The 13200-nt window shown below is 40.2% G+C and overlaps 1 protein-coding gene across 8 annotated transcripts; it reads right to left on the bottom strand.

Annotated features, from left to right (window-relative positions):
• Window positions 1–7220: 7220 nt before the first annotated feature.
• On the bottom strand, window positions 7221–12677 carry LOC132126771 (ELAV-like protein 1). 8 transcript variants are annotated; one of them, XM_059538251.1, is made up of 9 exons: window positions 12492–12677; window positions 11839–11904; window positions 11064–11126; window positions 10742–10919; window positions 9858–9872; window positions 9508–9611; window positions 8614–8767; window positions 8279–8504; window positions 7221–7646 (listed from the first exon to the last, which is right to left on the bottom strand). In XM_059538251.1, the coding sequence occupies exons 2-9, from the start codon at window positions 11872–11874 to the stop codon at window positions 7322–7324; spliced, it is 1101 nt and encodes a 366-aa protein (XP_059394234.1). In that variant the 5' UTR covers window positions 11875–11904; window positions 12492–12677; the 3' UTR covers window positions 7221–7321. The 8 variants fall into 8 exon arrangements, with proteins under 8 accessions (XP_059394234.1, XP_059394233.1, XP_059394237.1 ...); XM_059538250.1 differs by having other exon boundaries at window positions 10742–10922; window positions 12492–12676; XM_059538254.1 differs by lacking the exon at window positions 11064–11126 and having other exon boundaries at window positions 10742–10922.
• Window positions 12678–13200: the final 523 nt, after the last annotated feature.

Here is a 13200-nt window from a genome sequence, read left to right as displayed (position 1 = left end):
AACATAAAAAACTATGTTCTGTAAATATAAACGTCTTAGGAGACAATACGCAATACATTAAATTTAGAAAACACAGTACACCTTCCAACAGATCTCCATTAGTTTTTGCTTAAATATGAAAATAACTTCACTGTAGCTGCAAAAAGGTTTTCATGCTAACATTTTTGTCTTGTTTTTCAATGCAAATGTCAAAAGATTCTTAAATTATGATGTGCTATGAATTAAAAAACACAACTTATGTTTTATGAGAAACAGATCAGAATGAAATGTTTATGAACCAAACGAACAAATATATGCCAATAGGCTCAGAAAAATCAACAATTCAAAATAAAGTTTTTGTACCTGTGACGGTGGGTGAAAGGACAGTCTGGAAGCAAATGCAAGTTTACTGATTTAATGAGAAGATATAAAGTGAGTACATAAACAAACAATGATGATGAGACAGCGACACTCCGAGGGGATGGTGAAGAGGTGAGGAATCCAGCTGATGGCGGAGAGAAGGTGAGTAATCCGGATGATGACGGCGTGAAGCAGCAGGAGAGGATGGCACAGGAACTGCGGGGAATAGAGCCGAAGGTAAGTGTCTGTGGCTGAGTGAATGTGCGGAGAGAGGATGAGGTTCTAGGGAAACACAGACATCCAAACGCAAACGGCACTGAGAGCCAACGAACAGGAGAACCACATCAAACATTAGACAACGATCTCACAAACACAAGACGTGAGACAAGCCATTATATAGTGGATGAGTAATGAGTGACAGCCGTTGCTGATACAATTAACGGAGACGCCCACAACTAATCAGTGCAGACGCGGAACACACAGAATTCACCACAAAGTGTAAACACCCCAAGATCACGGTTTACCAACCTTGACAGTACCTCCTGGAGTTCCCAGAAGGGCCTACCTGCTGGTTGTAGTCATCAATAAGGGAGTGATCCAAAATGTCCCTAGCAGGTACCCACCTCCTCTCCTCCGGACCGTAACCTTCCCAGTCCACCAGATACTGGAATCCTCGTCCCCTCCGTCTCGAGTCCAGAATACAATTAACCGAATATGTCGGTTCCCCATCTACGAGACGCGGCGGCGGGGGAACCGGAGTAGGCAGATTAATACGTGCATAAAACACGGGTTTAATTTTGGACACATGAAAGGCGGGGTGTATCCTCTTGTACGCAGGAGGTAGTTTGAGGCGGACTGTCACTGGACTAATGATTTTGGTGATAGTGAACGGGCCAATAAATTTGGGAGCTAATTTATTAGAAACGGATCACAGAGGAATGTTACTGGTAGAAAGCCACACTTTTTGACCCACGACGTAGACGGGAGGCTTTGACCGGTGGCGATCGGCCTTGGCCTTAGTGCGCTCCTTCACCCGGAGCAGAGTCTTGCGGCCTCTGGTCCAGGTGCAGTGACACCTCTGGACAAACGCGTGAGCGGAGGGAACCGCGACTTCAGATTCCAGACTGGGAAACACTGGTGGCTGGTACCCTACACTACACTGAAACGGAGAGAGGCCCGTAGCTGACACTGGCAACGAATTGTGGGCGTACTCCACCATAGAGAGTTGTTGACTCCAGGAAGAAGGATTCTTGGAGACCAAACATCGCAACGTCCTCTCTAAATCTTGGTTGGCTCGCTCAGATTGCCCGTTGCTTTGGGGATGATAACCCGACGACAAACTAACTGACGCCCCTAACAATTTGCAAAACTCTTTCCAAAATTTGGATATAAACTGAGATCCCCTGTCCTAAACCACGTCTACCGGGAGGCCATGAAGCCGAAAGACGTGATCTAAAACAGTGACCGCTGTCTTCTTGGCTGTGGGTAATTTGGGCAAGGGAATGAAATGTGCCGCCTTCGAGAACCGGTCCACTACGGTCAAAATGACCGTCATGCCATTAGAGGGCGGGAGGGCGGTAACAAAATCTAGAGCGATATGGGACCAGGGTCTCGAAGGGACAGACAGCGGTTGAAGAAGACCATCAGGAGGTCGGTTAGATGACTTACCACTGGCACAAACTGAGTTAGCCAAAACAAAATCGCGGACAATGCGAGCCATACGTGGCCACCAGAATCGTTGTCTAACCAACCCATTAGTTCTACTTATCCCTGGGTGGCAAGCCACGTTAGAACAATGACCCCACTGGACAACTTCGGACCTTAACTCCTCCGGCACAAATAAACGGTTCGGTGGGCAACCTTCGACTCGACCTCCCATATGAGTGCTGAGACCACTAATCTCTCAGGCAAAATACACTCGGGAGTAACGGGACAGGCGGAGGGATCAAAAAGACGTGACAAAGAATTGGGTTTGACGTTTTTGGAACCCGGGCGGTACAATAGAGTAAATTCAAAACGACCGAAAAAAGTGCCCACCGAGCCTGCCTGGAATTGAGTCTCTTCGCAGTTCTGATGTATTCTAAATTCTTGTGATCGGTCCAATCAATAAAGGGAACCCCTGAACCCTCCAACCAGTGGCGCCACTCCTCTAACGCTAATTTGACTGCCAACAACTCTCTATTGCCAATGTCATAATTACGTTCGGCAGGAGATAGTCAATGTGAAAAAAACACGCAAGGGTGTACCTTATCGTCCGAAGCAGCACGTTGGGACAACACTGCTCCTACCCCCACCTCTGATGCGTCGACCTCCACCACGAACTGCCGTGTAGGATCAGGGGCCACAAGGATGGGAGCCGAAACGAAGCGGTTCTTGAGGTTAGTGAATGCAGCCTCAGCTGTGTCCGACCACCTGAACGGAGTACTGGGGGAGGTCAAGGCTGTCAGAGGTGAGGCTAGTTGACTGAAATTACGAATGAAACGTCGATAGAAATTGGCGAACCCCAGAAACCGCTGTAGGGCCTTACGGGAGTCTGGAGATGGCCAATCTATCACAGCCTTAACTTTGTCAGGGTCCATACGTATTCCCTCGGACGAAACGATATACCCTAAGAAGGGAACAGACTGTGCATGGAATACGCACTTCTCCGCCTTGACAAAAAGCCCATTCTCTAGTAACCTCTTTTTCTTCATCTCTCCAGGAACACGTTCAACACGTCAGACGAGTTCTGACGTGTTGAACGTGTTCCTGGAGAAATGAAGAAAAAATCAGTATGTCATCCAGGTAGACATATATAAACTGATCTACCATATCTCTCAACACGTCATTCACGAGTGCTTGGAAAACCCCGGGCGAGTTGGAGAGCCCGAACGGCATCACCAAGAACTCAAAGTGCCCTCTAGGGGTGTTAAAGGCGGTTTTCCATTCATCCCCCTTCCTGATGCGGACCAAATGATAGGCATTACGTAAATCAAATTTTGTGAATATAGATGCTCCCTGCAACCTCTCGAAAGCTGAAGACATGAGTGGTAAAGGATAAGTATTCTTAATAGTAATGTTGTTCAACTCTCGGTAATCAATACAAGGTCACAGCGAACCATCCTTCTTACCCACAAAAAAGAACCCCGCCCCCGCTGGAGAAGAGGAAGGACGGATGAACCCAGAGGCTAAGGAATCAGAAATATATTTCTCCATGGCCTCCCTCTCAGGAATAGAAAGAGAGTATAACTTGCCCTTAGGCGGAGACTTACCTGACACTAAGTCTATGGCACAGTCGTAGGGACGATGTGGAGGAAGAGAAGCAGCACAGGACTTACTGAACACTTCCTTCAGGTCCAGATACTCAAGGGGCACGTTTGGCAAAACCATGGTCTCCTTCTGAAAGACAGAAACAGGGACAACAGGACAAGCAGAAACCAGACAAGACTCATGACAACTTTCACTCCACAATGTGACAGTGTTAGAACCCCATTCCACTCGTGGATTATTTTTGGACAACCAGGGGTGACCTAAAACAATGGGAGCAACAGGGGAGTCCATGAGAAAAAAGGATATGGTTTCTTGATGGTTTCCAGACGTGATCAGTGTGATGTATGGTGCGTGACGTGAGGCAGTTCCTGGCCGTTGAGTGCGGTGACATGGATGGGGAGAGACACAGGAAGGACAGGAATGTTCAGGTGATGTGCAAGTGAGGAATCAATGAAATTACCTTCGGCTCCGGAGTCCAGAAGGGCTTGACACTCATGATGTTGATTCCTCCACCGCAGTCTCACCGGAAGGAGGGTCGATGATGTTGGTGAGGACTTCTCAGCGGAGATCCCACCCGATAGTAGCCTCAGATTTACTATCGGGCTGGCTCTTTTACCGGGCATGAGTAAGTGTTATGAGCCGAGCCTCCACAGTACAAGCACAGTCCTTGGGACCTCCGCCGTTCCCTCTCCCTCCGGGACAGCCGAGCTCTACCCACCTGCATGGGCTCATGATCGTCGACAGAACTGACCGTGTTCTCTCGACTCAAGCGCCCCCTAACAGGAGAGATGGTAGATCTGGAAGGACTGGTTTGGCGGCCCAGGCGATTAAACCTTGCGTCAACTCGCAACGCCAGTTCAATTAATCCATTGAGTGTAGGGGGCAGCTCGAGGAGGTAGATCTCCTGCTGAACACGGTCGGATAAGGAATCTATCCCACTGCGCCACCTCGTTCCACTGGCACGCGGCCGCCAGGGTGCGGAACTCGATGGAGTAGTCAGTGACGGAAGAAAATCCTTGCCGGAGTTCCGAGAGGCGATGGGCGGCCTCCCTGCAGGTAGCGGCCCGGTCGAAGACTCTCTTCATCTCTTCTGATAGAGCGTGGAACGAGGCACAACACCGGTGTTGATTCTCCCACAGACATCCAAACGCAAACGACACTGAGAGCCAACGAACAGGGGCTTCGTGGCTGCGTGGCGTGAGCGTGGCGTTTCTGCTGCGTGTCAGTTGTGTGACGGCTGCTTCACGTTTTCTGTGTCTTTACACACCAGAATCGTGCCTGACGCGGCGATGGCGCGCTGCTGCTACTGTAGGGGACATAGAGGGAGACCGCAGACAGACCAGGATTTGTCTTCATGACAACAACATCTATACTTCATGTTGAGCATAAATATAAAGCCTACTCAATACAACAGTATTGACGGCTAAATAGACTATGTTTGACAGGTGCAATATGCCAGTGTGTCACCGGCCTAAGGTTTTCAAAGGGCATCACGCGAGTGTGAACATCACTACAACTAGGAAAAAAACGATTGTAATTCAAACGTAGCTCCCGTCGTCATTTAAACAGACCTTTGCTCTTAATTCCGATCGGTCCAACACAATAAAAAACTGAAACTGTTGATGCTGCACTTTACACTTTGGAAAAATTATATATATATTTTAAATATGAGCAGGCCTACAAGCTGGGATTGGTAATGTTGAACTGTAATCATAGTTATTTATTTATATTTTTCATTATATTTTATTATATGATATTGGTTTGAGACTGAGATTATTTTAAGTTTGCAGCAGTATTTTATTTATTCTTTTTTTAATTTTATATATATTTTATTAAAAAGTATTTAAAAAAAAGTGTAAACAAATTGTAAAAAAAAAAAGTTAATAGTAATAAACAACCTGCAGTTTAATATTTGCATTTCTTTCCCTTACTGTACCGAAAATGAACCGAGACTTTAAAACCGAGGTACGTACCGAACCATGACTTTTGCGTACCGTTACACACCCTAATGTATATATATATATATGTAATTCCTCAGTATTTTTGTCTTGCAAAGCAAAAAATATTCCTCAGTATTTTTTGCTTAACAGCTTTAAGAAAAACACTGTTAAACTATAACTAAAATTTAAAGAGGAGTCTTTAATTGGATGTTTTAAATAAACATACCAGCTTTTGGACTTCTGTCACCTCCCCATTTTCACCTGAACCTTTTTATTTTTTTCTGTGGTGAAAATGAGGCTTATCCTCATAAGCTACTGAAAAGCACACTAAATTCCTAAAAATACATTTTTTTATACTCCACATGTTAAAGTCTGTCTCCTCTCTGTTCAACTAAAACATGACAACTCTTCATAATATAAAACATGTAATGTAGTGTGGAAAGTTTGTCAAATATAATCAGCAAATAAAAGCAGATTAATTTGTCAACATTTAGCATAACAATGAAAATATTAAAACATTTTTACGACAAAAAAATGGCATTTATTTGAATGAAACATGGAACATCATGCTACAGGTCCTCAAGTCACACTACCTCTAAAGACCCGAAGCATGATGTGTACAATTACTGAAATCAATCCTACCAACATATGAACATGCAAACAAGTATAGTGTTGGTCTGCAAACCGGATGTGTACTAGTATTGTGTGAGAACAATTAAATACAATTCTTCACCTTTGTGTGGCTTTACATAACTTGACAGCATCTCAAAAAACAGATTGAAATTTCACAAGTTCACATTAAAATGTACAAAGCTGCATTTAGGATAGACTAAGTACAGAGTAAAACACTACATTAAAATGCATTATTAATATTAAGCAAGCAAATGTGTAATTGAAAACTGATCTAACCAAATCTAGACTGACAGCTTGCAGTCAAGTGCCTACAACCCTGCTTTTATCAGACTCCCAATTTATCCATGTGGGGAGTGAATTCAACGCTGGTTAAAAAGATCACGTGAAACCAATTTTTAAAGGTAGCTTATTTCAACCACCTCCCAAATAAAACCAGACAAAAAGAAATGTGGTTAAATGCAAAAACTTTAATATCAAATGAAAAAAACTGATTAAAATCAAAGCAAACTGCAGTGGAGAAAGAAAAAGGGAAATCAAAATAAAACAAAAAAAGACAACACTTGCGGTTTTAGATTTTAATTTCTGAACAGGAAAACTAAAAAACTTAAAGGCATACACTTTACACTCCAAGTTCTTTGGTCCTTCCAACGATCTTTTACCTTACAGATGGGTGAGCTGGAGCACTGAAGAATTGGACTAGTCACTATTTACAAAGGTCTACAAGAGGTGGGGTAGTTTTTACTGACAATAAAGCTAAAAGCTTTTCACATTATAATATAATGAAGAAAATGGGACCATTAAGTCCACTGTGATGAAGGGAAAGAGAAACAATGCCATGGTTTCTTTTAAGGCATCGTAACAGTGTTGGCAAAAAAATAAAGAAAGCTGATCTTTCGAGATAGATATATATATATATATATACATCTATCTATGACATTTTTAAATTGTTCAGGGTTTTATAAATGCCAGGCATCAGGGACAAAACCACTAATGCAACATTCTAGTTTTTGCTCAACACCAGAGAGCATAAACTTGTTTCACCCCAACACAGATGTATGAATTATGTTTATGTAGACAGTCAACAATAACTGAAATCTTTAGAACAAACCGCAATTAACTTTTTAAATTCTTTTATGAAAAAAAAAAAAAAATAAGTCCCTTTACTTGTGAGACTTGCTGGTTTTGAACGACACTTGCAGGACTCTGTCTCCCATGCGGTATCCGTTCAGGCTGGCGATGGCCATTGCAGCCTCTTCGTAATTTGTCATGGTAACAAACCCAAAACCTTTGCATTTGTTGGTGTTAAAGTCACGGATGACCTTGACGTTGGTGACAGCACCGAACGGACCGAACATTTGCCACAGGATGCCTTCGTCGACATCCTGACCCAAGTTGTAGATGAAGATACACCATCCAGAGGAAGAGCTGCCGGACACGTTCATCCCAGAGGCACCGCTCATGTGGTCAACACTCATGGGTGAAAACCTGCCAGAGCAAGAGATCAATCAGTCAAGTCACCTTCATTTCTATAAAGCTTTATATAATGCAGACTGTGTCAAAGTAGCTTCATAGTGACAAACTGGACAACAGCGGGATCAGTTATGGAAAAGACAACAGCCAAGACAAGAGTCATCTTCAATGTTGCCTGCTTATTATTTAAATTGAAAACGATTCATTTTAATATTGCATTTTCATTATACTGCATTGGCAACAACCTTTCATGGTTGCAGTTGCCAGATTTAAAGATTAAATCCTCCAAGCAGAGTTTTTTTTCTTAAATCTATACATTTTCTGTTCAGTGGTTCACTTAATCTTCCCAACCTGGCACTACAGAAAAAGAGCTGATGTGCTAAAACATTGACATGGAAACTATTGAGAAATTCCAATCAAATAAATGTAATACAGCCAGTCTGTTTCAGTTTGTGTTATTTGCTTTGACTACATCTGTGAGCAAACCACGCGAGTTGACGTTGTCTTGATTTATTCTGTTTGAGAACAATAATTCAGGGAATTGATTACACTTCTCTTACAAGCAATGAAGAATCAGATGGAACAACTACAACATACTGATTAATGGACAACATTAAAACTACAGGAAGCATATTTGGCTTTCTCACCTGAAGCGCTGAGCCTGATGATGAACAGGTCCTCCAAACCGACGGGACTGAGTTGGGTACAGCTGAGAGATCAGCTGGGAATTCTTGGTCTGGTTTGGACTGGCAGCAAACTTCACTGTGATTGGTTCAGAGGCACCAGCTGGTTTGGATCCATTAAGATCCTTGATGGCTTCCTCCGCTTCAGACCTCTTATCGAAACGGATGAACGCAACTCCACGAGACAGGCCTAACAGGTAAGAAAGCACCACAAAAAAAAAAGAGAAAAAAAAAAAGAGAGTTGAGACCCAGAATACTTTCACGATGGAAAATTGCAGGGTGCAGGACAGAATAATTACCAGAGGCCTGATCGACCAGTATGCGGGAGTTTATGATATGCCCGTACTGGGTAAACATGTCCTCTACATCCTTCTGAGTCATGGTCTTGGGTAAACCGCTGATGTACAGGTTGGCATCTTTGATGCTGTCAGAGCTCGGCCTGGCATACGACACCTAATTTAATGGAAAAACATTGCATTAAAAACCACTTCATTAAGGCCTTATTAAACAAAAATATTAAGCCATCATGTTTGCCCCCATTACTGAAGAAACAATATTGTTCCATTGTGTAGCCAAAACATAGCCTCACATCTGAGTTTCACATATGAAATAAAATTAAAAACAACCCCAACAAAAATAAAACCCAAACAAAAACATTACAATGATTGTGTACTTCATATAGGTATATATAGTCTATATCTACAAGTCTATAATACTCAAAAAAAAAAAGAAAAGAAAAAAAAGTCTGGGACTTCAGCGCAGGGCTTCTGTTCGGCACAATTTCATACTCAAGCAGATGACTACTAACATTTACCGCTCTGTTTTTACACCACAACCATGCAAGAGAAATGAAAACAGCATATTTTGATCTTAAAAGGAACTCCAAAATAAGTGTCACTGACTTCAGTATAATTCTGTACCGAAATTAAACCATGCTCAGTCAAAGACAGCCAATCATACAGATTATGAGAGCAAAAATCTTGAGACGTCAAATGTCAGGAAAAAGAAATACAAAGGAAAACAAAGACAGAAAATAAAAAATAAAAAAAAAACATTGTTGAAACTCATGAAGTTGTTCATTCCTTACAGAAAGCAGGCAGGACTCGAACGCCGTCCTAACTGCTTTGAGTCTAGTTTACCAATATGGCATCTATAATATAACATGGATACAAAAACACCTCTTTGCACGTTACCTTGATAGTTTTAGACTGTAGTCTCAGGCCATTGAGTGTATTGATTGCCCTTTCTGCATCATTAGGGTTAACATAGTTAACAAATCCGTACCCTAAACTGTGGCCTAGAGAAAACAAAAGGGAAAACAAACAAAATAAAAATAACAAACGTTCGTCCACATCCTGCAGACTATTGCAAAAGAAAACACAAAAGAAACAAATGCAAGCTCTTCTTGGGAATGACAATTGTAAAACAAAATAGTTACATCATCTTCAAAAACAAAGTTTGACATCAGGCAAGAAAATAGTTAGGATACAGAAATCTAATCCAAACATCATTAAATAGTTTCTAGGAAAAAAAAAACAAATACCTTCCTTCACACCTCCTTAAAAATAAAAACAAAAACATTATTAGGCATTTATAAACGTTTAAGTAAATAAAATACAACGTACATTCATCAGTACACCTATACAACATATTTCTAAGTATAATAAATTCCAAAGAGGGATGCTTTGGGCAAGAAAAAACAAACAAAAAACAAAAAAAAATACTATCAAACAAAGCTAATGGCATAGATGCATGAAGATGGCACCAGACTGACATCAATAGGCCTGTCCAGGTACTCCACAATACAACTGGAAATTAAATTGTCCTCAAAAACATAGGAAAAAAAATAGGAAAACAAAAACACAACAACCCAAAGAATAAAGCACATTTGCCTAAACACTTTGCACAGAACAATGCATGATGCCCACACCATAAAAAAAGGTATTTTTCAAAATGTAAAATGAGTTTTTGCAATCTCCACAGCAAGAAAACATTTACAGAAAAACAAATGTGTCTGACTTCAAAGTCAAATAAAATCTTGGCACATTGTGGGAGTACTTCAAATCTAATCAAAAGCTCAATGATATTGAATCGGACCAGTACCATCTTTACACCTTTTCAAATTGAAAAAAAGAAAAAGGTAAACCAAATGAAATTGTGTGAACAAAATGTTTATTGGAGCATTAAAAAAAATACCACAAGTGGACAGTGAAATGCTGCCACAAATATGACCCAAGCTTCAATAAACTGGTCAAAAGAATTTGAGAAAAGTACTTTAAAATACTGAAAAATAACTTGTAACTTAAAAAAAAACGGTGTCGATAAAAATCTTATTGAAAACAGACAAGAAGTTCTGAAAATAAACAGCCTTTCTCTTCATGTATCACACATAAGAGAAAGACACTGGCTCACTGTGTTGAGACGTACCTCCCATCTTGTCTCTTATGAGTTTGGCCGACTCCACCTCGCCAATGCTGCTGAAGAGACTCCGAAGCTCCTCCTGACTCATGTTCTGGGGCAGATAGTTGATGATCAGGTTGGTTTTTGCATCACTCGGCTCATCGCCCATGTGGTCCTCGTAACCATTCGGCATGTCGTATTCTTCCTGCTAGAGACAAGATTATGCATTGTGACCAAACCAAGAAAACTTACACTGGCAGACTAAAACCTAAAAAAAATTAAAAATGCAAGTAGCATGACTAACAACATCCGACATTAGTCTACACACAAAAATAATGGCCAATTTTACCTTTACTGAGCTGCCACTCTTGTGTGAGTCTCTGTCATTACCCTGGTTCTCAACCTCACAAACCTGCAGCAACAAATCAGTTGCAACATGATATAAATATAAACCTAATAACACCATGCTATATATAGCTATTTGCACTTTTGTTTAGGTGCTAACTGTAATTCCTGGCCTTTATACTTGTACTATGCAAAAAAAATAAAAAAAAATAAAAAATTTGAAACTAATCAAATGAAAGTATTTTTTTTACAGAAACCAAAATTTAAATTTTCGTTTGGCAGTAATCCAATAGAGTAACGTTACTTAAATTTGGGCAATTCAACTTCCTCACTAACAAGCAACTTTTTGATATTTTAGCTGAACGTGCTTTTCTACTTTTTAGTTTTGGTCACGGTGAAGTGCATCCACACATCTAACATTTAGCTGTTGTACATTATTCACTTTATGTGGATAAAATACATGCTAAAACTGTCAAAATGCACCAGAGAAGCACTGATAAAGTACCAAGATAACTTCAGCCCTCCAAATCTATTTTGGCCATAACCAAGTTTTATTTTTTGCAGACGATAATATCCCCTTACTGAGATTTCTGTGCATAACCACTTGAAACTCGTCTCTGAAATTCTTTCTAATTGTCAATTAAATAAGTGAATAAACAAAAAACTAAACAACGGTAGCTCAATGGGCAAAATAAATACCTTAACATGTTGAATTGTTTTAAGATAACTCACCATTTCACTTGAAGAAATTAACGTAAAATTAGATTGTAAATACTTACTTTTAAATACCTTATGTGTCCTCTTCTGACGGCCATGTAGATACCTTACAGCTTCAAAATCTTAGTCTGGAAAAAAAAAAAAATTGTAAACAGCTTTGCAGTGGATACACATTTTCTTTTAGAGCCAAGACGAACTCTGCATCGTTACGAACCGTTACATATATCGGTTTAGACCATTTCATTTTTTATTCATTGTTTACACTGGCATAAGGACAAAAAAATCACCTTAGTATACAAGTTACAATGTAATAAACGTTTAGTCGTCGACGTATTTCCTCTACAACCAAAAACAAAGGCAAAACTATGAAGAGTACCGTTAGCTAAATGTATGCATGTATGCTAGGCTAGGTTAACCAGGCTAGGCTAACCAAACTAAGCTAGGCTGCACGAATAGCGCGAATAATTACAAATAAATAAATATTAACAACATCGCAATAGTATCATTACTCACACACAGAGTGGATACTTTATTACCTAAACTAATTTTAATGATAGTTTCAACGCTAGGCCGCTCTTTTGAGGCCCGTTCGCCAGTATCGAAGCTACCGTCGCGTGCTCGTGAACGTTTGGGAACGTGCAGTCCGCACATTTAAAGAAGTTACATATTATATTTGAAAAAACGACAATTTTCAAGCACAAATATATATATTTACCTCCGTGTCCTTTGTCCTTGACCGTCGTTGTAGTAGAGCGAGTCACAAATCGTGAAGAGAACAAAGCGGAGACCTGCCCTACCTACTTCGCACGCGCGATCTCAACCCAAGAAGGGGCACGCTCGGGTGTCTCGCGCTCAAGCGGAAGTGATGACACGACTCCTCCCGTCTGGAGGAAGGGATGCTGCGGAGTCACACCCCATCAATGGCTCTGACCCCATCGAAGCACAGCACACGATCTTTTTGTAGCTCTGCCATGTTTATATATGTTTATATAAACATATATATAACCCATATATGTATATATATATATATATATATATATATATATATACACACATATATATATATATATATATATATATATATACATATATATATATATATATATATATATATATATACACACACATATATATATATATATATATATATATATATATATATATATATATATATATATATATATATATATATATATGGGTGTGTGTGTGGGGGGGGGGGGGGGTCAGTTGTTATTGATCTGTATTTTAATTGTACCATTGGATAGTATATCATAAATAAAATGATAAAATAAATTGCCAGTTTTATGTAATTGTAATTTTATATTAATGTAAAATTGAACTATTTTATTCTATAAACTTTATAGTATAAAATTATACTATTTTTTATATCCAAAACGTGCGACCCTTGCATGACATCAGTTGAA

Source organism: Carassius carassius, chromosome 44 (genome assembly GCF_963082965.1).
Source record: "Carassius carassius chromosome 44, fCarCar2.1, whole genome shotgun sequence".
Taxonomy (NCBI): Eukaryota; Metazoa; Chordata; class Actinopteri; order Cypriniformes; family Cyprinidae; genus Carassius; species Carassius carassius.
The sequence above is the reverse complement of the archived record's forward strand: the minus strand, read 5'-3'. Positions and strand labels throughout refer to the sequence as shown.

Excerpts from the sequence above, each read along its gene's own strand:
- LOC132126771 (XM_059538250.1), bottom strand. The coding sequence starts at position 11,874 with ATGGCCGTCAGAAGAGGACACATAAGGTATTTAAAA. Across the intron at positions 8,505-8,613 it reads ACTGGTCGATCAGGCCTCTG|GCCTGTCTCGTGGAGTTGCG; the intron begins GTAATTATTCTG and ends CTTACCTGTTAG. Across the intron at positions 7,647-8,278 it reads CATCAGGCTCAGCGCTTCAG|GTTTTCACCCATGAGTGTTG; the intron begins GTGAGAAAGCCA and ends TTGCTCTGGCAG.